At 26.4% G+C, this 22,235-nt stretch overlaps 14 protein-coding genes across 14 annotated transcripts; 5 read left to right on the top strand and 9 right to left on the bottom strand.

Annotated features, from left to right (window-relative positions):
- T552_03600 (hypothetical protein) lies at positions 1–1,827 on the bottom strand (the record flags this gene model as incomplete). Its single annotated transcript, XM_018372047.1, has 2 exons — positions 1–1,730; positions 1,773–1,827. Coding segments are annotated over 2 exons (1,785 nt in total), but the record flags the coding sequence as incomplete, so codon positions are not given.
- A 1,524-nt stretch (positions 1,828–3,351) lies between these two features.
- T552_03545 (hypothetical protein) lies at positions 3,352–5,484 on the bottom strand (the record flags this gene model as incomplete). Its single annotated transcript, XM_018372046.1, has 5 exons — positions 5,367–5,484; positions 5,085–5,312; positions 3,986–5,038; positions 3,537–3,941; positions 3,352–3,495 (listed from the first exon to the last, which is right to left on the bottom strand). The coding sequence occupies exons 1-5, from the start codon at positions 5,436–5,438 to the stop codon at positions 3,352–3,354; spliced, it is 1,902 nt and encodes a 633-aa protein (XP_018224299.1). The 5' UTR covers positions 5,439–5,484.
- Positions 5,485–5,725: 241 nt separating this feature from the next.
- Positions 5,726–6,570, top strand: T552_03544 (hypothetical protein; the record flags this gene model as incomplete). The annotated part of the gene is made up of 5 exons (XM_018372045.1): positions 5,726–6,053; positions 6,098–6,225; positions 6,265–6,345; positions 6,391–6,498; positions 6,550–6,570. 5 exons carry the CDS (start codon positions 5,726–5,728, stop codon positions 6,568–6,570), a joined length of 666 nt encoding a protein of 221 aa, XP_018224298.1.
- Positions 6,571–6,786: 216 nt separating this feature from the next.
- On the bottom strand, positions 6,787–7,922 carry T552_03543 (hypothetical protein). Its single transcript, XM_018372044.1, has 3 exons — positions 7,491–7,922; positions 7,000–7,445; positions 6,787–6,958 (listed from the first exon to the last, which is right to left on the bottom strand). Exons 1-3 carry the CDS (start codon positions 7,828–7,830, stop codon positions 6,833–6,835), a joined length of 912 nt encoding a protein of 303 aa, XP_018224297.1. The 5' UTR covers positions 7,831–7,922; the 3' UTR covers positions 6,787–6,832.
- Positions 7,923–8,082: 160 nt separating this feature from the next.
- T552_03542 (hypothetical protein) lies at positions 8,083–8,650 on the top strand. The gene is made up of 2 exons (XM_018372043.1): positions 8,083–8,278; positions 8,319–8,650. The coding sequence occupies exons 1-2, from the start codon at positions 8,129–8,131 to the stop codon at positions 8,577–8,579; spliced, it is 411 nt and encodes a 136-aa protein (XP_018224296.1). The 5' UTR covers positions 8,083–8,128; the 3' UTR covers positions 8,580–8,650.
- A 9-nt stretch (positions 8,651–8,659) lies between these two features.
- Positions 8,660–10,654, bottom strand: T552_03541 (T-complex protein 1 subunit gamma). Its single transcript, XM_018372042.1, has 7 exons — positions 10,611–10,654; positions 10,487–10,560; positions 10,423–10,435; positions 10,194–10,379; positions 9,052–10,148; positions 8,877–9,005; positions 8,660–8,830 (listed from the first exon to the last, which is right to left on the bottom strand). The coding sequence occupies exons 1-7, from the start codon at positions 10,633–10,635 to the stop codon at positions 8,705–8,707; spliced, it is 1,650 nt and encodes a 549-aa protein (XP_018224295.1). The 5' UTR covers positions 10,636–10,654; the 3' UTR covers positions 8,660–8,704.
- A 72-nt stretch (positions 10,655–10,726) lies between these two features.
- On the top strand, positions 10,727–12,272 carry T552_03540 (serine-tRNA ligase; the record flags this gene model as incomplete). The annotated part of the gene is made up of 4 exons (XM_018372041.1): positions 10,727–10,749; positions 10,789–10,826; positions 10,874–11,888; positions 11,936–12,272. The coding sequence occupies 4 exons, from the start codon at positions 10,727–10,729 to the stop codon at positions 12,270–12,272; spliced, it is 1,413 nt and encodes a 470-aa protein (XP_018224294.1).
- A 40-nt stretch (positions 12,273–12,312) lies between these two features.
- Positions 12,313–13,648, bottom strand: T552_03539 (tRNA pseudouridine(38-40) synthase). The gene has a single exon (XM_018372040.1). The coding sequence runs from the start codon at positions 13,600–13,602 to the stop codon at positions 12,358–12,360; it is 1,245 nt and encodes a 414-aa protein (XP_018224293.1). The 5' UTR covers positions 13,603–13,648; the 3' UTR covers positions 12,313–12,357.
- A 173-nt stretch (positions 13,649–13,821) lies between these two features.
- T552_03538 (hypothetical protein) lies at positions 13,822–14,510 on the bottom strand. The gene has a single exon (XM_018372039.1). It carries the CDS (start codon positions 14,462–14,464, stop codon positions 13,868–13,870), a length of 597 nt encoding a protein of 198 aa, XP_018224292.1. The 5' UTR covers positions 14,465–14,510; the 3' UTR covers positions 13,822–13,867.
- Positions 14,511–14,939: 429 nt separating this feature from the next.
- Positions 14,940–15,346, top strand: T552_03537 (hypothetical protein). Its single transcript, XM_018372038.1, has 2 exons — positions 14,940–14,989; positions 15,039–15,346. Exons 1-2 carry the CDS (start codon positions 14,971–14,973, stop codon positions 15,299–15,301), a joined length of 282 nt encoding a protein of 93 aa, XP_018224291.1. The 5' UTR covers positions 14,940–14,970; the 3' UTR covers positions 15,302–15,346.
- Positions 15,333–16,395, bottom strand: T552_03536 (40S ribosomal protein S0). Its single transcript, XM_018372037.1, has 3 exons — positions 16,271–16,395; positions 16,103–16,225; positions 15,333–16,056 (listed from the first exon to the last, which is right to left on the bottom strand). The coding sequence occupies exons 1-3, from the start codon at positions 16,349–16,351 to the stop codon at positions 15,379–15,381; spliced, it is 882 nt and encodes a 293-aa protein (XP_018224290.1). The 5' UTR covers positions 16,352–16,395; the 3' UTR covers positions 15,333–15,378.
- A 979-nt stretch (positions 16,396–17,374) lies between these two features.
- Positions 17,375–18,889, top strand: T552_03535 (hypothetical protein). The gene is made up of 5 exons (XM_018372036.1): positions 17,375–17,665; positions 17,718–17,800; positions 17,843–17,951; positions 17,998–18,105; positions 18,148–18,889. The coding sequence occupies exons 1-5, from the start codon at positions 17,417–17,419 to the stop codon at positions 18,844–18,846; spliced, it is 1,248 nt and encodes a 415-aa protein (XP_018224289.1). The 5' UTR covers positions 17,375–17,416; the 3' UTR covers positions 18,847–18,889.
- A 40-nt stretch (positions 18,890–18,929) lies between these two features.
- Positions 18,930–20,521, bottom strand: T552_03534 (hypothetical protein). Its single transcript, XM_018372035.1, has 5 exons — positions 20,473–20,521; positions 20,160–20,427; positions 19,966–20,120; positions 19,648–19,917; positions 18,930–19,599 (listed from the first exon to the last, which is right to left on the bottom strand). The coding sequence occupies exons 1-5, from the start codon at positions 20,473–20,475 to the stop codon at positions 18,976–18,978; spliced, it is 1,320 nt and encodes a 439-aa protein (XP_018224288.1). The 5' UTR covers positions 20,476–20,521; the 3' UTR covers positions 18,930–18,975.
- A 287-nt stretch (positions 20,522–20,808) lies between these two features.
- On the bottom strand, positions 20,809–22,183 carry T552_03533 (hypothetical protein). Its single transcript, XM_018372034.1, has 3 exons — positions 21,948–22,183; positions 21,532–21,902; positions 20,809–21,490 (listed from the first exon to the last, which is right to left on the bottom strand). The coding sequence occupies exons 1-3, from the start codon at positions 22,137–22,139 to the stop codon at positions 20,851–20,853; spliced, it is 1,203 nt and encodes a 400-aa protein (XP_018224287.1). The 5' UTR covers positions 22,140–22,183; the 3' UTR covers positions 20,809–20,850.
- Between the last annotated feature and the right edge of the window lie 52 nt (positions 22,184–22,235).

Genomic DNA, 22,235 nt, shown 5'->3' with positions numbered 1-22,235 from the left:
TTGATTATCCGCTAATGCATCACTTTTTTCTTTGAAAAACACATATTTCAGTTCTTTTGTAACTTTAAAATATTCACATCGCTCTTTCAATGTAACGCATTTCCCATTATTTAAACCTAAATCTTTCAAAATACCATCACAATCCTCTTTCAATTTAATGCAGTCCTTTTCATTAGGAGAATCCCGTACTGTATTCAAAACTTGTTCTAGATCTTTCAATTGAGCCAAAATAATTTTTTCAACTCTAAGACATATCTCCTTCGGCCGAAGGCATCTCAAGAAAATCTCTGTATTATTATTTTTAAGTTTAGAGCACTTTTCCATTACTATTCTTTGGCATTCCTTAAGCCCTTCATCATTCGATTCTGATATATTAAGTTTGTACAACTGACTTCCAATTAATTTAATGAATAGTAGATCTTGTTTATTTTTATGACATGCCAGCATTAGATTTATGTATTCGATATTCATATCATCTTTGCATAATTTTCTAATATAAGTAAGTTTTGAAATAACCTCTAAACATTCATTCTCAGTAAATGATGTTGAAAGCTCATCATAAGACAAAATTCTCGATTTGCCTCCATCTTTAAATTCTGTAGAAGTTCCATCTAGATAAAGTCTCATTCTAAACTTTCTACACCTATCGGTTATATCTGATATATCTTTACATTTTTGTTCTCTGTTTTTTTTTTCACATAATTTTTTAAATTTAGAACTTATAGTTCTAAGATAAGTACAGTTAGTATCTAGTACGCTCTTGCAATTGTTTTCCATATCATTACCATTAATATTCGAAGACAAACGGATTAACATGTCATCCAACGTTCTTTCTAAAGCTCCAAGAATTAGTCCTCTATTTCTTCCTTCTTTATAAAGATTTTCCAGATCAATCTCCTCTAACAATGTCATTTCCGACTCAATTGGATTAAAATCTTTAACTGAAGGCCTATATGTAATATTCTTTTCCTCGCATAGTCCCTTCAATTTGCTGTTTTTCTCTTTACATCTCTCTTTGAGAAGAGGATATATTCCGAGTTTTTCATGACATATTCCTTCTTTTCTGCCATTATCAACGAGATAACTTAAAAATTTGCAAAAATAATTAATACTTTTATCGATTTTTTCAAATGAAATATCCTCAAGGCATATTAAGGCTAGATTATCACCGTGTTTAATCAATGTTGGACAAATTTCCAGCTTTTTTTCCTCAAAATCTTTAGATTCAATAATACTAGTACCAAAAGCTCTAAGAATGACTTCATATCCCATGTGTCTATCCTTGTATAAATAACAGAAATATCTAAGGAGACTGCAGGATTGTAAAACAGAATTATCTTTTGTAGATTCAAAAAACATACATGTTTGAAAATATTGATCGCATTCTTCATAAAAGGCGTTTTTTTTCTCAAAATCAGAGATTAAATCAGCAATATCCTCTACTTTTTCTTCCATCTTTCCTTCCAAATCTTTGCATTTTTGTTCTATACCAAGACAAATTTCTTTAACTTTAGTATGAACTTTATTTAATCCCTGATCTACTTCCTTCAATTCTTCACAATATTCCTTAAGCTTTAGCTTGCATTTATTTTCATTTTTATAATCTTCTTTCAAAATATAAGCAATGATATCTTCATCCTCAACAACAAAATCCTTAAGCGGCGTATTTACTGCGCTTTCTTGAGAATCTCTAGTTTTCAAATGTGTGCTTTGATTGCCATAAGTAGGAACTATAAATAGTTAAAAATAAAAATAATTCAAAATATAATCACCAATTAAAATCAATATTCCTAGAACTATAATTTTATTAATTTTGGAAAAAAGCATTTCATATTATTTCAGGATTCCAATATATAGCATAAATATTAACAATATATAGCATAAATATTAACAATATGCTTCTAAATTGGGTCCTTTATTAAGCTTGATAGTTATTTCATGAATAGATTTTAAGATGAATTTCGCAGTTTTTATTAAACCCTAAAAAAATTAGGAAAAAACTAATAAAAATAAAAACCATTACAAATCTTGATTATAAATTTAAATGATCTTTTTTGCCTTTTTATATATCCCTTTTCATCCCATTCAATTGTTTTTTATAAAATAATATATATATTAGATTTTATTTACCGACTTTTAACATTTATTTTAATTCATTCCGAACTTTTACTACTTTTAATACTATATTATTATTCTTAAATCCAGTGTCTTCCTTATTTTTAACTTTATTCAAATAGCTAATTCTTAAACCTTTTTCTTTAATTACTACATTGTTTTCAATATTGATTTATAATCAATACTTTTTTTGATCTTCATTTTTAATCAAAGAATACTCGACTAATAATGCTTGACATATACTTTTAGTTTAATTGAACACATTCTCTTCTCTATTTTCACTTATATTACTTTAAATTGCACAAAAAAAAACATAAAAAAGGTGCTTTTCATTAATTATACATCATACAGAAACAGAAAAACAATATGCAGTTTTTATAATAAACGTCAGGCAAAGGATAAATTCGGGTCACAAAGAGCACCTTTTTATACCAATGCCTGATAAACCTAACAAGAAATCGATATCTCTTTCTAATATCAACCTTAACTCTAACCCTTGTCCCTATAAACCAAAAAGCTTATAAAAACTTAGAGGATCATCTGAAGTTCTTACATGAACAAATACAGATGCAACTAATTTGATTGCGAAAGGATCGCTAACCGATACCACTTCTATAGCATTTGAAAGTTTAACAACTCTATAATTAGATTGATCATTAACATATTTTTTAATATTTTTTTCAATAACTTCTATAAACAAATAATTATAATTAGAGTTTGCATGATTTACCGATTTATATTACAAAAAGCTTTCATATATTAAATAATAATTAGGTTTTTTATTTTTAAAGATATCTTTTAAAAAAAACTAAGTTCTCGGAATAGAAAAAAAAGTATTTTAACATACTTCATATTCAATACATTTTTTTATTGTTATTGTTAATTTAATATGTTTTTTTAAAGTATAAATTTTTGTCGTGCTTTTAATAATTCATTTGTTGTCGCGTCAAGATCTATGCTTATTTGTATAAACATAACCTTATTAACCTTAAAACTAGAATTAAATTATAGATAAAGAAGGTTTTATAAAATTTTTATATTATATGTTTTCTAATGACAAATATATAAAACATTAAATTATTATAATTTTTATCTTTATTCATAATAAAATAATTAATACATATATTATTTGTTTATATAAAAATAAAATAAACTCAATTCTTAATCTTTTTTAGAAGTTTAAGCTCTAGATATAAATAAATTTCTCTATTAAAATATTGAAAATCCTTAAAACCTTTAAATTAAACACTTAGGACGCGTTGTAAAAATATATTTACGTAATTGTGTCTCCGGAATTAATAATATATTTTTTAAGTTATTTTTGAATTCCTTAGATGATGATATAGTGAATGAAAACCAAGGAAGTAAATTTGGATTAATCTAAATAAAATTAATTAAGATAAAAATTAGATTCTTATTACTTTAAAAATTTCAAATTTCAATGATTCAGTAGTCTGTGAAGTTTCCTTAGTTAAATGATTTTTTTGATTTAATGGACTATTAATAATAGATGTATTTTCAATTTCATCAGCCTTCTCTGAAAAACCAAATACAATTTTATCCTTATTTAAGAAACTAGATGATGCAGTAGCTACCGGATTGTTATGCTTATTTATTGGGTAAATTGTTAATGGTTTGTTATTAATTTCTGGCTCAGATGAAAATCCTGTTGTCGAGAAAGAATTAGATGTTTCTTTATTATCCTTAAAAGTTTGAAAAACTATAGGATTTTTCTTCATTGAAATAATTTCATCAGATGTCAGGTTTTTAGGAATAGAAACTTTATCAAGTGGTAAAATATTTTTAAATTCTTTAAAATCATTAATCTAATAATATTAAAAGAAGATATGTTTAAATTAAAAAGGCTTACTTCAGTATTATTATTATTTGAATAATTTTCTCCCGTTCCTAGAGAAATAACATTTTGCAAATTTGAACTAATAATAGGCTTGTATTTTTTATACGGAATCTCAGGAGTCTGATAATTTGTTTTGTTAATAGATTTTGATAATGCATTAAAATGCATTGTTTCCCCGATTTTTTCGGCTATAGATTTTTGTTTTTTTTTCTGTGTAATAATGTTTGAACTAATTCCATGTTTTGAAGGTGTTCTTCTAGAAGATGGCATTGCATACGGACTTAAGACCGATTGAATATCTACTTCAGTTTTAATATGTTCTTCGTTTTTCTCTTTATCCAATATGTTTAAAATATTTATTGCTGTGCGACTTTTTGCAAATTTAAAATTATCAGAATTTAGGTTTTGAGAAGTTTCTGAAATGTATAGAGGCATTTTTTTAGAACTATTTTTATCCAAAAATGTAGAATCTACATGACGTCGTTTTGCTTCTGGTGCGAGCATTATGTCTAGCTCGTGTTTATCGCCAGACTTAGTGTTTTCATTTTCGTTCATTCCAATTGTCGCCAAAAGATCATACTTAGAGGGTAGCGGCTGCTTAGATGTATTATTCATATAAAACGAGGATCTTCTAGTTGATCTTCGTTTACGAAATGGTGTACTTATAGTTGGTCCAAAAGTAGAATATTTTTTAGAATGAGAAAATGTAGACACGGATGATCCAAATTTGACAGTAGAATCACATGTTGGAGAAAATGCAGAATTATTCAAAGAAAATAGCGACTGCTGTGATGCTTTTAAAGGTGTAACAAAAGAAGAAAAATCGATATTTGATGTAGTATTTTTCGACATTAAACTTATAACTCCCTCTATTTCTATAGTATTAAGAGGGGAATTTCCTTTTTTAGAAAAAAATGATGATAAAATTTCATTTGGAGTTAATGTTCTATCAGATAAAATATCTTTTTCGCTCATTTTTGGAATATTAGAATTGATAAAAAGCATATTTTTATTATCTTCAAAAGATATATCAGATGAAAAAGATTTCTGTGGAGTATAGGTGTCCTTTTTATGTTAAATATAACGTTTTTGGTATAAAATAATATTTTACTTTAAATTCATCATTTTTTCTTTTTTTAAAGAAATCCTCTTCTACAATATTATCATTTTCCAATGATTCAGAAGTGTCTTGAAAACAATTACGATATTCCATGCCATCTTGGCTTTCATTTTTAAATTTTAGAGGTTTATTTTCTGTTTTACGTGAATTTTTATAGTTTTGCTTCCATGCTGATGGAGAAAAAAATGAAAAAGTCTTCGATATAACACTTCTTGGAGTCTAAAATATGTATTAATACTATTGATTTCTTTTTTTTTTAAAAAAATATTATACCAAGGATTCTTTTGTAGATGTTTGAGAAACTGAAGGTTTAAAATCAGAATTTGCATGATCTTCTGGGGGCATTTTTGTCTCATATATCTAATAATCTTCCAAAATACCAAGGAATATAGATATGTTTTTTAGATATCTTTTATTATAGATGATTTTCCCGAATTTTTAATTTTTAGGAAAAATGATAAACGTTTTTTTATATTTTTAATAAAAAAAGAAATAGATAATTATTAATAAATTAAAATATTACAGTAGTTTAGGCTTTTTTTTGGTTATATTTTAATAATTTTTTAAAACTTTAACAACTAAAAGACTGGAACTTAGAAAAAAAGCAAAAAATAAGGTAGAGGTCAGAAATTATGTCTATCTTTCCTGGTCCTCCTACTTCAATTGAAACTTGGTTATTGCCCTATTTAGATGCTTTGAATGTTCGTACACTTTCTAAGCATTTTCATGTTGTTTTGGGGGCTTCATTGTTTTATCAATTTTTATTTACAATTTCGCCTTTTATTTCAAAGAAATTGTCTAGATCATACTTAACTTTAAATAAATCAACTCGTATAAAATGGGATGTTCACTTTGTTAGTATGGTTCAATCAATATTAATATCTTGTTTGATATTAGGATGTTATCAAGATGATGAATTAAAACAAGATAGATTATTTGGATACAATGCTTATAAAGGAGGTAGAACATAATTATGTTTTCATAACTTTTTTAGTTAATGAAAGATATATATTCTCTTGCATGTGGATATTTTCTCTGGGACACAATAACTTCATTTCGTTATATATCATTATTCGGCATTGCTATATGTCTACATGGTGCAGCAGCTCTATCTGTTTTTTTATTTTCATATGTTAGTATATTCTTTTTTTTTTTTAATTAATTTTTATAGAGACCATTTTTAATGTATTATGGTTTAGCTTTTTTGGCATTTGAATTTAGTACACCTTTTTTAAATATACACTGGTTTTTTGTTTGTTAAAAAAATTATTTAAAACCTTATATTAAACGAAACTAGAATAAAACAAGAATGATAGGAGGAACATGTCAATTGGTAAATGGCATTATACTTCTTCTTGTTTTTTTTCTTGCTAGAATTGTTTGGGGATTATATGCAGCATTTAACGTTTTTTGTATACAATATTTTATTAGTTATATTATTTTTTAATGTTTTTAGCTGACATATTTTCCAACTTAGATGTTGTGCCGGTATATCTAGCTGCAATCTATTTCATTGCAAATACAATACTTAATATTCTAAATTTTTATTGGTATTTTAAGATGTTAAGTGTTTTGAAAAAAAAGATTAAAGGTTATTATAAAAATGATGTAAAAAATACAAAAGTAACTTAAAACAATTTATGTAATATTAACAATTTGAATTTTTTTGAATTAAATAATAAAACATGCCTTTTGACAACTCATCTGCATAGAAATATAGAAAAAATGTTTAACACATTTCAAAATACAGAAACAAATGTTGCATAATTTTGTTGGTTCTGTGTAATACATTCAGTAATAAATGCTATATTTCTAATTTCTTGTTCGAATAGTTTTACCCACGCATAAACAGTAGCAAAATGAAACTAAATAATAAATTATTTGAAAATAAAATAAAATATCGTACCTGCTGTACAAATGTTTGCTTGTTTAATTCTGCTTCTTTTTCAGAAAAAATATCTTCAAGACTTTTCTTATTTTCATTTGAAGTATCATTTTTAAAAAAAGAATAATACTCTGGGACTCCTTTTATTGCTAATTTAACATCTTCTATATTTTCCGCAGAAGATAAAAGATATGTGCCTTCTGGATATAAATTGCCAATTGTAGGATATAGTTTTCTACGTATTTCTTTCGTAAGAACAGTAGAAAAAGAATTTAAAGTAATATTGATTGCTCTACGATCTGCCTCAAATTTTAAAATGTTTGACATCAATTCAAAAGTAGTTCCACCAAGTGTTTTACAAAAGGCATAGAAATCTTCCAAGTATGCTTTGTATAAAGTATTTCTTATAATTTCTATATTAAGCTCGTTTAAATCAACTGCTGAAAGACAATCTTTAAAATATAAGGCTTTGATATATATTAGTAATAAAAAATTAAAATGCATTATTTTACCTAGTGGTGTATCTATAATCACATTATTATAAAATTCTTCAATATCTTTTGATACACAAAGTGTAGGCATCGTTTCAAACCAACCAAGAGGATGGCATTTCTCCAATAATTCATGAGTATCACGTTCATGTAATGTACCTGTAATTAAAAGAATTACATTATCAATCATATAACTATATGTAATATATTCCATGAATTTTGACAAAGGATAAACTGCTTGAGACATAATATATTGAAATTCTGATGTTAATTTCTGTGTTGCTTTACAAACTATAACTGATGTTGTTAACGTAGAAACATTTGATAAAAAACTCCCATATGCCGTAGATGATAACTGCATCTTGAAATCTATCCTGTTTTAGTATAATATAGTTATATACTTTTTAATTATTCCCTTCAAGAGATCCACATTGTGTTAAATATTGATATGTGCTATTTGTTAAGAAATTAGCTTTATAACCCCGAATTAACCCATCAATATAATTTATATCTTGGCAAAAGAGACAATCTTTTAAAATACCCATAATATTATGTCTTAGTTTTTAGATTAAAAATTATTTGAAATAAATTTAAATTAAACGTTAATCGTTTAATTTTTTAATTTAATTAAAAAATATGTTAAAAGTTAAATAGAATTAATGAAAGTGTTGGTTAAAAGAGACGCATTTTTAACTAATTATGAAGTTCTTCTTCATATATATGAAGAAGAACTTGAAAAAAAAAACGATGTAGATAATACAAGATCAAAACAAATTATAAATGAAAATCTTGGTACTATACAATTTCAAGTAAAGTTAAATATTTTAATTTAAACACTTATGATTTTAGCTTAGAAAATATTTGGAAGAACTTCCTGCAAAAAAGCAGTCAGTAAAACAAGTTTGTAATCTTGCTAAGGAACTAGAAATTTATTCTTTAACAAAGGCGGAAAAACTTATGATTATTAATGCAAGACCAGATACACTTGTTGAGTTATACGCACTAATAGAAGAATGCGAGGAACGGTTTAATTTAGAACAGTTACAACAGATTTTAGACCATATTCATAGTAAAATGCCATTAGATTCTCATGGAATTATAGATGCATAAGATATTATTGTCTAAAATCATATAGCTATGATTCATATATTATTAAGATTCAGAATAAATGAAAGAATGGGTTTGGAAATAAATGAAAATATTTCTAAAAAAAAATCTATTTGAAATTTAATATTTTATTCATTTTGATTTTCAATATCTCTTTCGGAGATATTTTGCGTCTCTGCTACAGAACCACCTTTTTCTTTCGGCTTTTTAATACCACTGACAATATCATCAACTCTTAACAGATGGCATGCACTCTAAATTATAATTAGCAATAATTTTTTAAAAATATTATGATATTACTTCAATTGCGGTTTTTATAGATTGCGCCTTTACAGCTTGTGGTTCCCATATACCATAGGAACTCATATCTACTACTTTTCCGGTTTCACCGTCAATTCCCCATGAATGTTGTCCATTGACATGCTTTGCCTGAATATATATTATAAAATATTTAATATACAAAGTTTAAATATACTCTTAATTCCGTTAATACTTTTACTGGATTTGCGCCACAATTTTGTACTAATGTTCGAGGAATAACCTCCATAGCATCAGCTATACTTTTATATGGCCATTGAAGTACTCCTTCAATGGATTTCGCTTTTTCTGATAATTTAACACTAATAGCCATTTCAGTTGCGCCACCACCAGGAGAAAGTTTTGGATAAAAAAGGACATTTCGAGCAACACACATAGCATCTTGCAAATTACGCTCAATTTCATTAATAATATCTTTAGAAGGACCGCGTAGTATAATAGAACATGCTTTAGGATTTTTGCATTTGGTTAAAAAAGTATAATATTCATCACCAATCTTTGATATTTCAAAATGACCACAATCTTTTCCTACATCGTTTTCACGAAGATCTTCTACTCGATTTACAATAACTGCACCAACTGCACGAGCAATTCTGTTATTATCAGATTTTCGAACTCGGCGAATAGCCGTAACATTTGCTTTTAAAAGATAATGTTGAGCAAGATCCGATATACCTTTTTCAGTGAAAACGATATCTGGCTTAAAAGCTAAAATTGCTTCACACATCTGTTGTACTTGTTCTTCTTCAATTTGTAAAATTCTATTCCAATCCTCATCTTTAGTTATTTCAATATTTGTTTGCGATTCTCCTTTCTTATATTCCAAAGGACAATCTAAAAGTATAATTCTAGGATTTTCAATTTTTTTCCTCATTTTAGGATGAGTAACATCTTTATTTAACAAAATTCCATCCAAAACAGTACTTTGATCAATTTCCCCTCCAGGAATTTTTTCTATTCTTGCATAGCGTTTGATGTCTATTTCATGTTTTCCATCAATATTATTTTCAACGATACGCACTGCTTTAAGGGCAAGTTTACACATCAAATCACTCCAGCGACTTATAAATTTGGTTCCAATAGATATATTTATAAGCTCATTCATCTCTTTATCACATTTTATATTTACTTTCTGAGAAATCTCCTCAATTATGTCCAGAGTATCCGCAAGTGCAAGTTTAAATGCAGATATTATATTAACTGGATGAATATTTCGTTCAAGATGAACAAGAGAATGTGTTAAACATTCACCAGCTTTCCATTAATTAGAGAATACTTATAACTAGACTCTTTATTTACCCAATATAATAACTGTTGTTGTTCCATCTCCTACTTCTTCATCTTGAGTTCGGCTTAATTCTATCATAGACTTTGCTGCTGGATGTGCAACCTCTATTTCTCTAAGAATAGCATGTCCATCATTCGTAAGAAGCACTCCTCCCATCTGATCAAGTATCATTTTTAACATTGCATTGGGTCCTAGGCCTTTTTTCATCAATTAACAATTAATTACAAATATATTACTTACATGTTCGAATAATCTAGATAATATATTAATAAATTTTACTGATTCTTATCTATTTTCTACTTACATCAGCTACTGTTTTTGCTGAATGAATATTAGATATCTGTGCCTTTCGACCCAATTGCCGTTTTGCATTCATATCTTTTTTAAACAATTAGTTATTAAGATTTTAATAAAATAATAACAATTACCCATCAGAATTACAGGATTTCTCATGTTTTTTTATGTTTTTATAATTTTTATATTAAAAAATAGTTTTTTTTTTAAAAATTTCAAATTTATGTTAAGATTTTTAGATCGAAGATTAATGACATTAAAAATATTAAACAAGTATTAAGCTTTTTTCTTAAGAAAATTTAATTGTTATAGAAAATTTTTAAAATTTTATGATAAAAAGAGGTTTTCAGGTATATTTTAGTAGAAAAGAATTAAGAATTTTATTAATTATTTTAAGCATGGACGAAACATCAAAAAATATTTCAATCTTGTATAGATTATAAATATATTAGGGATAATGAGGAAGAAATAAAGTCTATATGTCTAAAGAGGAATTGCAAGACATCATTTGATAATGTTTCACGAATTATTAATTTATATGAAACTTATCTTGGATATATAAAATTACGAGATAATTTATTAAATCAAAGACGCAGTCTAACAAATAGTATTAAGCAAGAGATTTCTAGTGGAAATGATGTTTTACAACAGGAATTTATTCGTAGTGCATCTGAACTTAAAAAAGATATTCAAAAAGTAAAAGAAAATATTCATTTTACTCAATCTGAGCTTTTACAACTTGTTTTAACAATACCGAATAATATTCATCCGCTATCTCCTATAGGTTCAGAAGAAAAGGCAAAAATTATGAAATATATTAATTCGGATAAACAATTTTTTATATCTAAACCAAAAGATCATATTGTTATTGCTAATATGTTGGGATTAATTGATTTCGATGCAGCTACTAAGACATCAGGACATGCATTTTATTTTCTTAAGAATGAAGCAGCGCTTATGGAAATAGCTCTTATAAATTATGTATTAGAAAAAGCAATAAATGCAGGATGGGAATTTGTTATACCTCCAACTATTGTTCGTTCAGAAGTAGTTTCAGCTTGTGGATTTCAGCCTAGAGATGACTATAATGATACGCAAATATACTTTTTAGAAAGTCCTAATACGGAATTAAAATATTGTCTTTCTGGCACATCAGAAATTCCTATAGCAGGCATGGAAATTAATAAAATTTTAAAGGGCTCTGATCTTCCAAAAAAAGTAGTTGGTATTAGTCGTGTTTATAGATCTGAAGCAGGTTCAAGGGGTAAAAAATCAAAGGGCTTATATCGAGTACATGAATTTACAAAAGCAGAATTGTTTGCATGGAGTGATCCTAAAAATAGTGATCAAATTTTAGAGGATATTTTGAAACTTGAAGAAAATATTATAGAAGAGCTTGGTTTGTATGGAAGGTAAAAAATATTTATATAAGCATATAAATATTTAATAATAAATTAAGAATATTGGATATGCCTACATTTGAATTGGGTGCATCAGCATATAGAAAATATGATATAGAAGTTTGGATGCCAGGCCGAGGGATATGGGGAGAAGTTACATCATGTTCTAATTGTACAGATTATCAAACTAGGAGATTAAATACTCGTTACATGGCTTATCCCGGCGATAAATTAAGCTGGCCTCATACATTAAATGGTACTTTAGCTGCTATACCACGACTGATCATTGCAATTTTGGAAACATATCAAAATCATGATGGAAGTATCAGGATTCCTAAAGTTTTGCAAAAATATATGGGAGGTATGATGAATATTGCAGTAAAAAAAAAAACATAATATATGTATATAAAAATTGTTTTAATTTATTAAAATTAGTCATTTTTATTATATCAAAATTTATTTTAGATATTTACATTATATATTACTTTCTATTTTCCATTTGTATATATTTTGTTAAAGATTGATTGATACCTGTCCCATTTTTAATTAATATTTTTTTTGTATTGTTATTATCTAAAACTTCGTTATTTGGTATGTTTTTTAAAAGAAGCTGAATAATAGAATTCTGGATCTTTGTTGTATGCCATAAATCATAAATACTTCTATATAAATTTTGAACAAAATTTCTGTTTGGTCCATAATTCCAATTAAGATTTTCAAAGTGGCAATCATAAAGTATAAGAGGAAGACCATCTGCTATATTATATACAGGTTTATTGGGTGTCTTGGATATATCTAATAATGTTTTTACAATTTCAGGTTCTTCGAGATTTTGTCCAACTAAAAAAAGAATAGAAATCATGCAACGTACTTGATGCCATAAAAAAGCAGTACCCTCTAAATCAAAAATATAAAGAGAATCATCTTCTTCTTCATTATATTTGCTTATTTCTGACTTGATTATTGTTCTGGTGAAATTCTTTATTGATTTACTTGAATCCAGCTTGCAAAAATTCCTAAAGTCATGTTCTCCAACAAAATAGGAAGCTGCTTTTGACATTTTTTCTATATTAAGATCTATACCAGGAGAATTCTTAAAAAATAAATATTTGTAATGTCTTTTTTGACAAGAAAATCGAGCTGAAAAGTCAGAAGGAAGATCTGAACACCATGCTAATATTCTAATAGTTTTCGGAAGTAGTTTATTTAAAATATCTATATATTTAATTTCACCACAATTTTCTTCAGAATCCTGTTTAAAGGTCTTATTACTCCTTACATTAAGTGCTATTACTTGGCCTATAGCGCTAACACTTTTGTCTGTTCGCCCACACCTTGAAAAGTTGCAATTGCTTTCTTGATCAATAAGTTTGGCTTTTTTTAGAGCAAAAAAAATAGTTTCTTCTACTGTAGGAAGACGTGTCTCATTTCCTTGAGTTACAAGACCGTTATAATACCATCCTAAATATGCAAATTTGAAAGCAATATATTTCTGGTTATAATCTGACATACAAAATGGCTTTTTACTCGGCTTAAAACTTTCATTACATAAATGTGATTTTTTAGAAACAAATTGTTTCGTATTAATATTTTTTTTATCTTTTAATAGAATTTCATGTTCTAATGATATGATTTTCTTAATCAAATCATCTTTGGTCCATGAAGAATAATCATAAATCTTAGATTCCATAGAAGCAAAATTTCGAAACTGCAATTTTCCTATCATTTAGAAAATATCTCTATCTTAACATGATCAGCCCTAAATGCTTAAACTAGGGTTAACTTCAAATGTTAGATTGTTTAACAAAAACTAATGTCCAAAATGTTATAAATAAAATGATAGCGATATATTTTTTTTTATTGTATCATGTTTAAAAGTATTATTTTAACTCGCTTTAGCTGTATATTAGGTATTTCGAATATTTTGACAAGGATTTAGATATAAATCAGAATATCGTTATTTTTGTTTTTAATTTATCTTTAAAAATTTATCATGTTTTTTCTGTAAAGTCTGATATTTTTTGTTCCAAAATTTTAATCATATCTACCCTTTCTTTATATTCATTAGTTTCTTTCCATACTTCTACAAGACGCTTTAATTTATTAATAACATTCTGTGCCTCTTCAATTTCTTTATTCTTTATCAATAGCTCAATATGTTTTTTTTTTGTTTCTATATTTTTCCATTCTTTGGCTTCTTTTAAAATTATTTGAGTTGCTTCAATCCTTTGTTTTATAAGATCAAGATGCATAAAATTATCAATAACATGGTTTTCTACTCCTTTCTTAAAACTTTCTGTATATTCTTTTTTTTTATTTAATATCCCTAAAAGAACTACTATATTCTTGTTCAAAAGTTCAATATCATGGTTTAACTGTGGTAATTCTTGGATAATCTCATTTGTTATTTCTTGTAATTGATCAATGGTAGATCTAGACTCAGTTTCAAGTGATGAAAGAAGATTTGTTGTTATATTATGTGCTTCTTCTAATGATATAGAAGATGAAAGGAATGAGTTAATATAAGCTGATGGTAAATGTAATAGAGATGAAAGAGAAGGGATTGTCTTGTTTGTATCAGTTTGCATCTCTGTTTCTCTATTTTTTTCATTTCAATAAGATTTATTGGATCTTACTAAGATATTTATAAGATTTCGAGTAATATTTTATATACATTAAAAAAATAAAGATTTTAAAATATGAGTATTTAATGGTATAATAAAAAAAAAAGATTTTTTTAATTCTTAAATACTTTAGGAATTATATATGTTATTTTTTTAAAGGATTATTTAAATAGGTAGTTATGCCATTGTTAGTAAAACGACCATCACCAGATGTTGTTGAATTTACATATTACAAAAGTTTTGAATGGTCTATAAAATACATACTAAAAGTTCTGGCATCATCATCAATCTTTGTATTTTTTCTATCAATATTTATATATTTTTTTGGTCAACATTATCAACAAATAAATTATATAATATATATATTACAATATATTGGAGTTATTCAATTAATTCAGGAATTATATATACATAAGCCATATGTTTTTTTTTGTATAGTTGTAATATTTCTATATTTTGCATGTAGGCTTATGCATCCAAAACCGTCAAGTAATACAGTATATATTTATTTTGAGATTATATTAATAAGTTGTTTCAGGTGAATCTTTGCTTATTTTACATAATTTAGGATTACAAATTACTTTACATTATTTTCTTTTACCTTCTCGTATACGTTTTATTCCATTATCTGAAATCTTGGATGTTGTAATTCATGAAGGATTCATTGGGTTGGAGGTACGCTATTACTTAGCATTAATTATACGGAATGAGGATACTTTACAGATTATTTTTGAAAATCTTCTTCCACGAAAAAAAACTTTGGAAGTTGTTTATAGAGAAATACAAACTATTTTTCATTAAAAAAGTAAATTTAGATAATAATTATAGTTATTATTGGTAAAAAATAAATATTTACATGTAATATTTTCTTTTAATTCTTAATTCCAATTCTGTGCATGTTGAATTTCTGATTGTTGTATAGAATCAGCTGCCCAATCACTAGGAACACCTGTCTCAACTCCAAAATTTTCATCCCAGTTTCCTACGGATTGAACATTACTTGCAACGTTGGTAATAATACCTGCGCCAGTAGATTGTGCTGCAATTTCCCAGTCAGATGTCACTGGAACTGATCCAAATTGGCCAGCAGGATTTCCAGATGCCTCAAGAGCCTTTTGTTCAGATTCCGTATCTTTTTCTGTTTCTTCAGGATCACGATAAAAATACAAATCAACCATAATTCCCCATTCAACGTCCCTATTTGCAAGTGTTCCTCTTAATCTTAAGACTTCACGAGCAAGCATCCACCAAATAAGACCAATACTATGACGTCCTTTATTGTTAGTTGGAATAGCAACGTCAACATATTGCAACGGACTATCCGTATCGCATAAAGCTATTACAGGGATATTAACATAGCTTGCTTCTTTAATAGCCTGACTATCTGTCCGAGGATCTGTTACAATAATTAAACGAGGCTCTTTATAAGAACGAGTAATATAATTTGTAAAAGACCCTGGAGTAAACCGTGATGATATAGCCTCTGCCCCTGTATGTAAAGCATATTTATGGACTGCACGTTGTCCATATGATCGTGATGAGACGGCAATTATATCCTAAAAACTTGATTTAAAATTTCTCTTATATAATTAATTCATCTACTCTAGGATTTTCAATAGTAACAATAATTCGTGCAGCAAGAACAAGTTTCTCCCATGTCTTCCCAAGGTTAATAATATGAACTCCATCTGCTCTTCGTTTAAAAACATATGGTTCCATCCGAAGCTATTAAAATGTCTAATTTTTTCCTAAAAAAAAAGCTTTTTTTACCTCACAGTTTCGAGAGCCTATATGGCAATTAGCAGATATGAGCATCTCAATATCTGCTGGCTGGGCATCAAGAATACCCATGGTTTATAATCTTTTAAGTCCAAAGTTCTGAAATCTAACGTATTAAGTCACATAAAGCTATATATAGGTTATAAACCTAAAAATATATGTAGATGAGGATATATTGAATTTTGAGAAAAAAGAGTTTAGATTTTTAGGAACAGGAAGTATTTTAATAGATTTAATGAATTGTAAATCTTTTTTTTTATTAAAATAATTAAATATAAAAGAAAATTTAATATACGTATGAATTATTATATTTATTTTAAATATATTGATTAAATTTTATATTTTATAAAAATATTGAATAATATTTTAATGTTTATGCTTTATAATATGTTTTTTATGATTTGTATATTTTTAGTTAATTTTTTTAATATTAACTATTTTATTGTAATAAAATTGATGTAAATGTAAGGTCTTTATGAAAAAGATTACTAAGAATTGATATTTACTTATAAAAATTAATCAAATCATAAGAATTATAAGGTAAAACATATTAATATAAAAAGTTTAATTATAAATTATTATAAAAATATTTAAATAAATAAAAAAATTAATATTTCAATAATTTTATATATTTTATAATATTCATATTAACTTTTTTACAATAATAAAATTATAATTTCTATTTAAAATTTATAACATTATAAGTTACAAGTTTTAAATCATGATTCTTTAATATAATTTTATTTAATATACTCATTTTTAAAAAAATTATTTGTAATTTTAATTCAAGTTTAATCCTAAATAAAATTTTGTATGTAATTTTATAAATCTAATTAAAACATTAATTAAGACATTAATTATATTAAAAACATTTTCATTTAAATATAATTATTTTACTAAAAAATCCATAAATATATTTAGAATTTTATTACAATTTATAATTATTTAAACAAATATAAACTAGTATTATATTTATTTCTAAATTCTTTAAAAAGATTAATTTTCAATAAAACTTTTAAATTATGTAACGTTTTATTTTTTAAACTTAACTCTATATTTTTATTGTGCAATTTTTAAAAATATTAACCTTATTATCATAAATGATAGTAGATATTAACTCTTAAAAAATCCTTAAATATGTCATTACCACATTCTTTTGTACTGAAACTTGCTTCAGAAGAACCTTCACAACATAGTTCATATTCAAACCAACTAAAAACTCTTTATGGATTAGAGCCTCATATAGTTTTAGATATAGGATCACATTATCTTAAGGCAGGATTTAGTGGTGAAAGTTTTCCTAGATGTACAGTTGAATATGATGAAAGAAGCTTTCTTGGATATCGGTGTACACTTGCAGAAAACATTACACGATTCCCAGTTGATGTAGGTTTCTATGGACCATATGATTGATTGATTGATCTAAATTTCAACATAGTTTGAATATCTTTTATGGGATGAACCTAATTTAGAACTTATAGGTGATAGACTAGAAATATATTTGAGAGAAGTATATAATAAGTTACTTAAATTTTATTATAAAATTTTAAATAATATATTTAGATGGCTTAACATAGGTTCTAAATTTCGAAAAGTAAGCATTGTAGAATATATTTTGCTTCCAATTAAATTCAAGGTAATTATAGCAAAAACATTATTTACGTATTTTCAAGTATTGGTTTTCTTTATTTTAAATATATAGATATTAATATGTATAGGTTCCCAGTATAACATTTTTATCATCTCATGTTCTTGTACTTGTTTCACTCGGATTAAATAGTGGTATTGTTATTGACATTGGATCTAAAGAAACTAGTGTTATTCCTGTAAGAATTTATATATATGTATTTTGTCTAATTAATAAATAGATTTATGATTTACGTCCAATGACATCATTTATTGTTACATCATCATTGGCATCTAATTTTTGTTTTTCACGATTGAAATACTTGTTAACACATTATTCTATTCCTCGGCTTGCATCTCTAACATTTTATGATGTTCAAGATTTTTTGCAAAGAGCAGTATTTTGTCTGCCAATATCACCACTTGCTTCATCAAAATCTACTATTATTTTGCTAGAAGATCTAGAAAATACTTATAAATCAAATGTAGAATGTTCTGATGTTATTTGGGAACCTCCTTCTCAAAAAGGATTGGAAGTAACTGTGCCAGGATGGGTTAGAGTTTGTATAACTGAAGCTTTATTTGAGGGTTCAGATAAATATGCAGACACAGATGAAATTTCTATACCTCAGATGATAAAAAAGTGCTTGTCCCATCTTCCAATAGATATACGTTCTAAAGTTTCAACCTCATTGGTCATTTCTGGTGGGTTTTCTTTAATACCTGGTTTGCAAAATCGAATAAATAATGAAATAAAAGCATCAGGAAAAGTCATTCGAAATGAATTTGGAGTAAATGCAGCATGGGTAGGAGCAAGTTTATTGGGTGATCTTAAAATTGAAGGGCTATATGAAATTACAAGGGAAAATTTTATAAAGAAAATGATGGTTCCTGATTGGAGTATTTCTTTTAAAGATGAACCACATGCATCAAACGTATAATGAAAACTAATTTATGACTTTATCTTAAAGTATATTTATTTTAAATGAGTTATATAATTTGAAAATGTTATTAATAAATTAATATTATATTTTAAGTGTATTTACAAAATATTATGCCTTCAACTTATTTTATTTTTTAACTGCAAGAATATGTTTTTTACGTTCTTGTACATATGATATACTATTGGGTTTGCTGTGACGTCTTCTGTTTTCTTCTTTTCGTTTTAATGCTGCTAATTCTTCTTTTTTAGTCTTTTGCATTTTTACTATTACTTTTGGAACATTTCTGCTATTACTTATCCTTTTAATTTCAGGCATATTCTTATAACGCTGTTTAAGAGCATTTGCATATTCTATTTTTGTTCTTTCTCTAGTACTACGTATATGCATTCTTGAAGATGCATTAGTTCTCCAAAGACGAACATTGCCATCATCTGAGCCAGAAAGAATATAATTAGAATCAGAAGTAAATTTCACAGAAAAAACTCTTTGCATTCTTTTAGTATGATATATATCTCGTGAATGACCTTCTTTTACATTGAAAATTCGTATTGTTCTATCATAACCACCAGTTACCAATTCTTGACCAGTAGGAGAAAAATCAACATCCATTACTGCTGAAACATGATCTTTTAAAACATTCTTTGCAAAATTAAGATTTCTCATATCATATATATAACAATTATGATCATCAGATGCTGCTGCAAAGTTAAAAGCTTCCATTGGATTAAAACAAATAGAATTAGTTCGAAGCTATAATATATAAGAAATTGACCTTTTCTACATTATATTTAAAATTACTTGTGTAATTAATTTTGATAAAGGCTTGCATGTTCTTATATCATATAATATAAGTGAACGATCTGCGCCTGCGCTAGCAACAATATTGGTTTCTGCATGATTAAACTTCACTGTTTGAATAGTATCTGCTCCCCATTCCATACTAAAAATAGGTTTATTTCTATTTTCATCCCATATATCAATTTTTGTAGATGATGTAGCAAAAATAGGTTCTGAATAATGATGATCAATACAAGAAAAAGCGTTAGTGCCCATATATATATTAACAGGCTATATATATATATATTAACCAAGAAAATAAATAAAAACAAAACATACTTCTATTGAATTAAGTGACCATAATTTTACTATTTTATCTGCAGAACATGATAATAAATATCCTTCAGCTGTATATGTTAACCCATTTACTGTACCATTATGTGCACCAATAGACAAAACTTCATTTCTTTCAATAAGATTCCAAATTTTAACAACTAAATAATAAGATAAAAGCTTTTAAATATTGCTTCTACCTCCATCACCACTACCCGTAGCTATAGTGTCTATTTTCCGAGGATCTTTAGCCATGCAATATACCCCATCAATATGACCATTTCCTAGTTGTCCAATAAATGGTTTTGCAAACATTCTGTCCAGTTTCACTGAATTAAGAGCTCTTACATATTCTCTAGCTCTTTCAAACGGGTGAATAGCATGATTAAGATTCCTAGGCATTGGATTCTGATCACCAAGTCTTGGTGCTACAACTAATGATTTCTGCCGAGAAAGTACTTTTACTTTCTATAAAAAATTTTAAATATACTCAACAATATCTATAATATTTACCATTTCTTTTTGATTAAATCCTTAATCTGTGTATAAATTTAATATTTTTAATTTTAGATGGTTATAAAGCTTATTTTTATATTTCTATAAATTTTTAATCTAAATGTATAATAAAATATTATATATTCATAATATATCTTATAAAGATCTTATAATTTATAAGTAAAATTTATTAAATAAAAAAATCTTAAGAATTTAATTATATTATTATTTCTATTAATGTAATATAACTGGAATCAATAGGATATAAAAAATAAAATTCATGAAATAAAATATTAGATAGATACATAGATAGATTATAACTTTTCAAAAAAACTTATATTTTATTCAAAATATTTTAAATTCTAGATTTCTTTTATAAACTTCATAATATACTCATTACCATTTTAACCAATTTTTCCATTCAAAAACCGAATTTGAACTTCTGTTATTTCGTATTTGTATATGATTATTTGATTTATTTCTCTTGTTAATATGCAAATAGTAATTTTCTTTTTTTTTAAATAAAAGGACTTTTAATCGTTTATCAACTTCTTCCTCTGAAAAATTATTATTTACTTTTAAAAAACAATCTAAAGCCTTTTTTATTTTTTTATGTTTAATTAATAAAAGATCTAAAAGTTTCCATTCATTTTTAGTCCAACAACGTTTTTCCTCAAATTTTTCTTCACATTTAGTCGAATCTTCTTGATCCTCAATAGATTCAAATTCAAATTTCCCTGTAAGAATTAAAGCATTTTCTGCTCTTTCTGCAGAGCCTTTTGATAGACTAGAGACTTCTATTAGTACATCTTTTTTAGGTGTTACTGATTTTGTCGATTCAATTGATCTATTAGGCTCAATAATTACATTCTTTGATTCTAAGATTCTTGTCGTATTCGGTGTTTTCTCTTGTTTTTTTATATTTATTCGTTTTTTGGATGTTGATTTTTTACAACTTGTCCTCGTATTATCATTCGATCTCTTTACTACCTCATTCGTAGAGCTAGATAAATTATTTTTTGCTTCATCTACATCCCTATTTTTAATTAATATATTTTTTCATTATTTTTAACATACATATCATCTTCATCATTATAAAAACCTTTTTCTCTATTTCTTTTTTTTTCACTAGGTATCATATTATTACACAAACATGCCCCTTCCTCATCAAAATCTTCCTCCTCTACCTTCTTTATTCCCTGATCTTCCATAATATTCCCTTCATCTTGCACAAATACCGGTTCTCCATCTAAACACTCTATATTACTAGTCTTTTTCTCTTCTTTTACTAGTTTTTTTTTTCCCCTCTTTTTTTCATCTAATGCCCTCTTATTTCCGCTAACTATTTCACTAAAAGACTCCCCTGAATCCTCTTCTTCCTTTATTTCATTTGATTTTTTTGTACATGTTCCTATCACCCTATGTTTGTTCCTTTTTTTAGGTGAAACCTACATAATTAACCCCAGAAAAAACTCCTCTACATAAAATCTTACAAATAAAACTTCTTCTCTATCATTTCCAATATCTACATAGACTCCTATTCGTCTAATATCTGTACTCAATTCAAGTTTTTCATGAACTAAACTTAACGATGGTCTACAATTCGGTGTCATATATAAAGCTCTAGAGGACGAAAGTATATCCAAAGGATCCGGTGAGCTTGATTTAGCCCCATTAACTCTCATATTTTTGACTTCTGCACTATCTTAAGCTTTTCTTAAGCTTTTCTTAAGCTTTTTATAATAAAAATGGGTTATCGATTGTTTTGAAGACGCGTTGCC

The sequence above is a fragment of the Pneumocystis carinii genome (genome assembly GCF_001477545.1).
Source record: "Pneumocystis carinii B80 chromosome Unknown supercont1.17, whole genome shotgun sequence".
Classification (NCBI taxonomy): Eukaryota; Fungi; Ascomycota; class Pneumocystomycetes; order Pneumocystales; family Pneumocystaceae; genus Pneumocystis; species Pneumocystis carinii.
The sequence above is the reverse complement of the archived record's forward strand: the minus strand, read 5'-3'. Positions and strand labels throughout refer to the sequence as shown.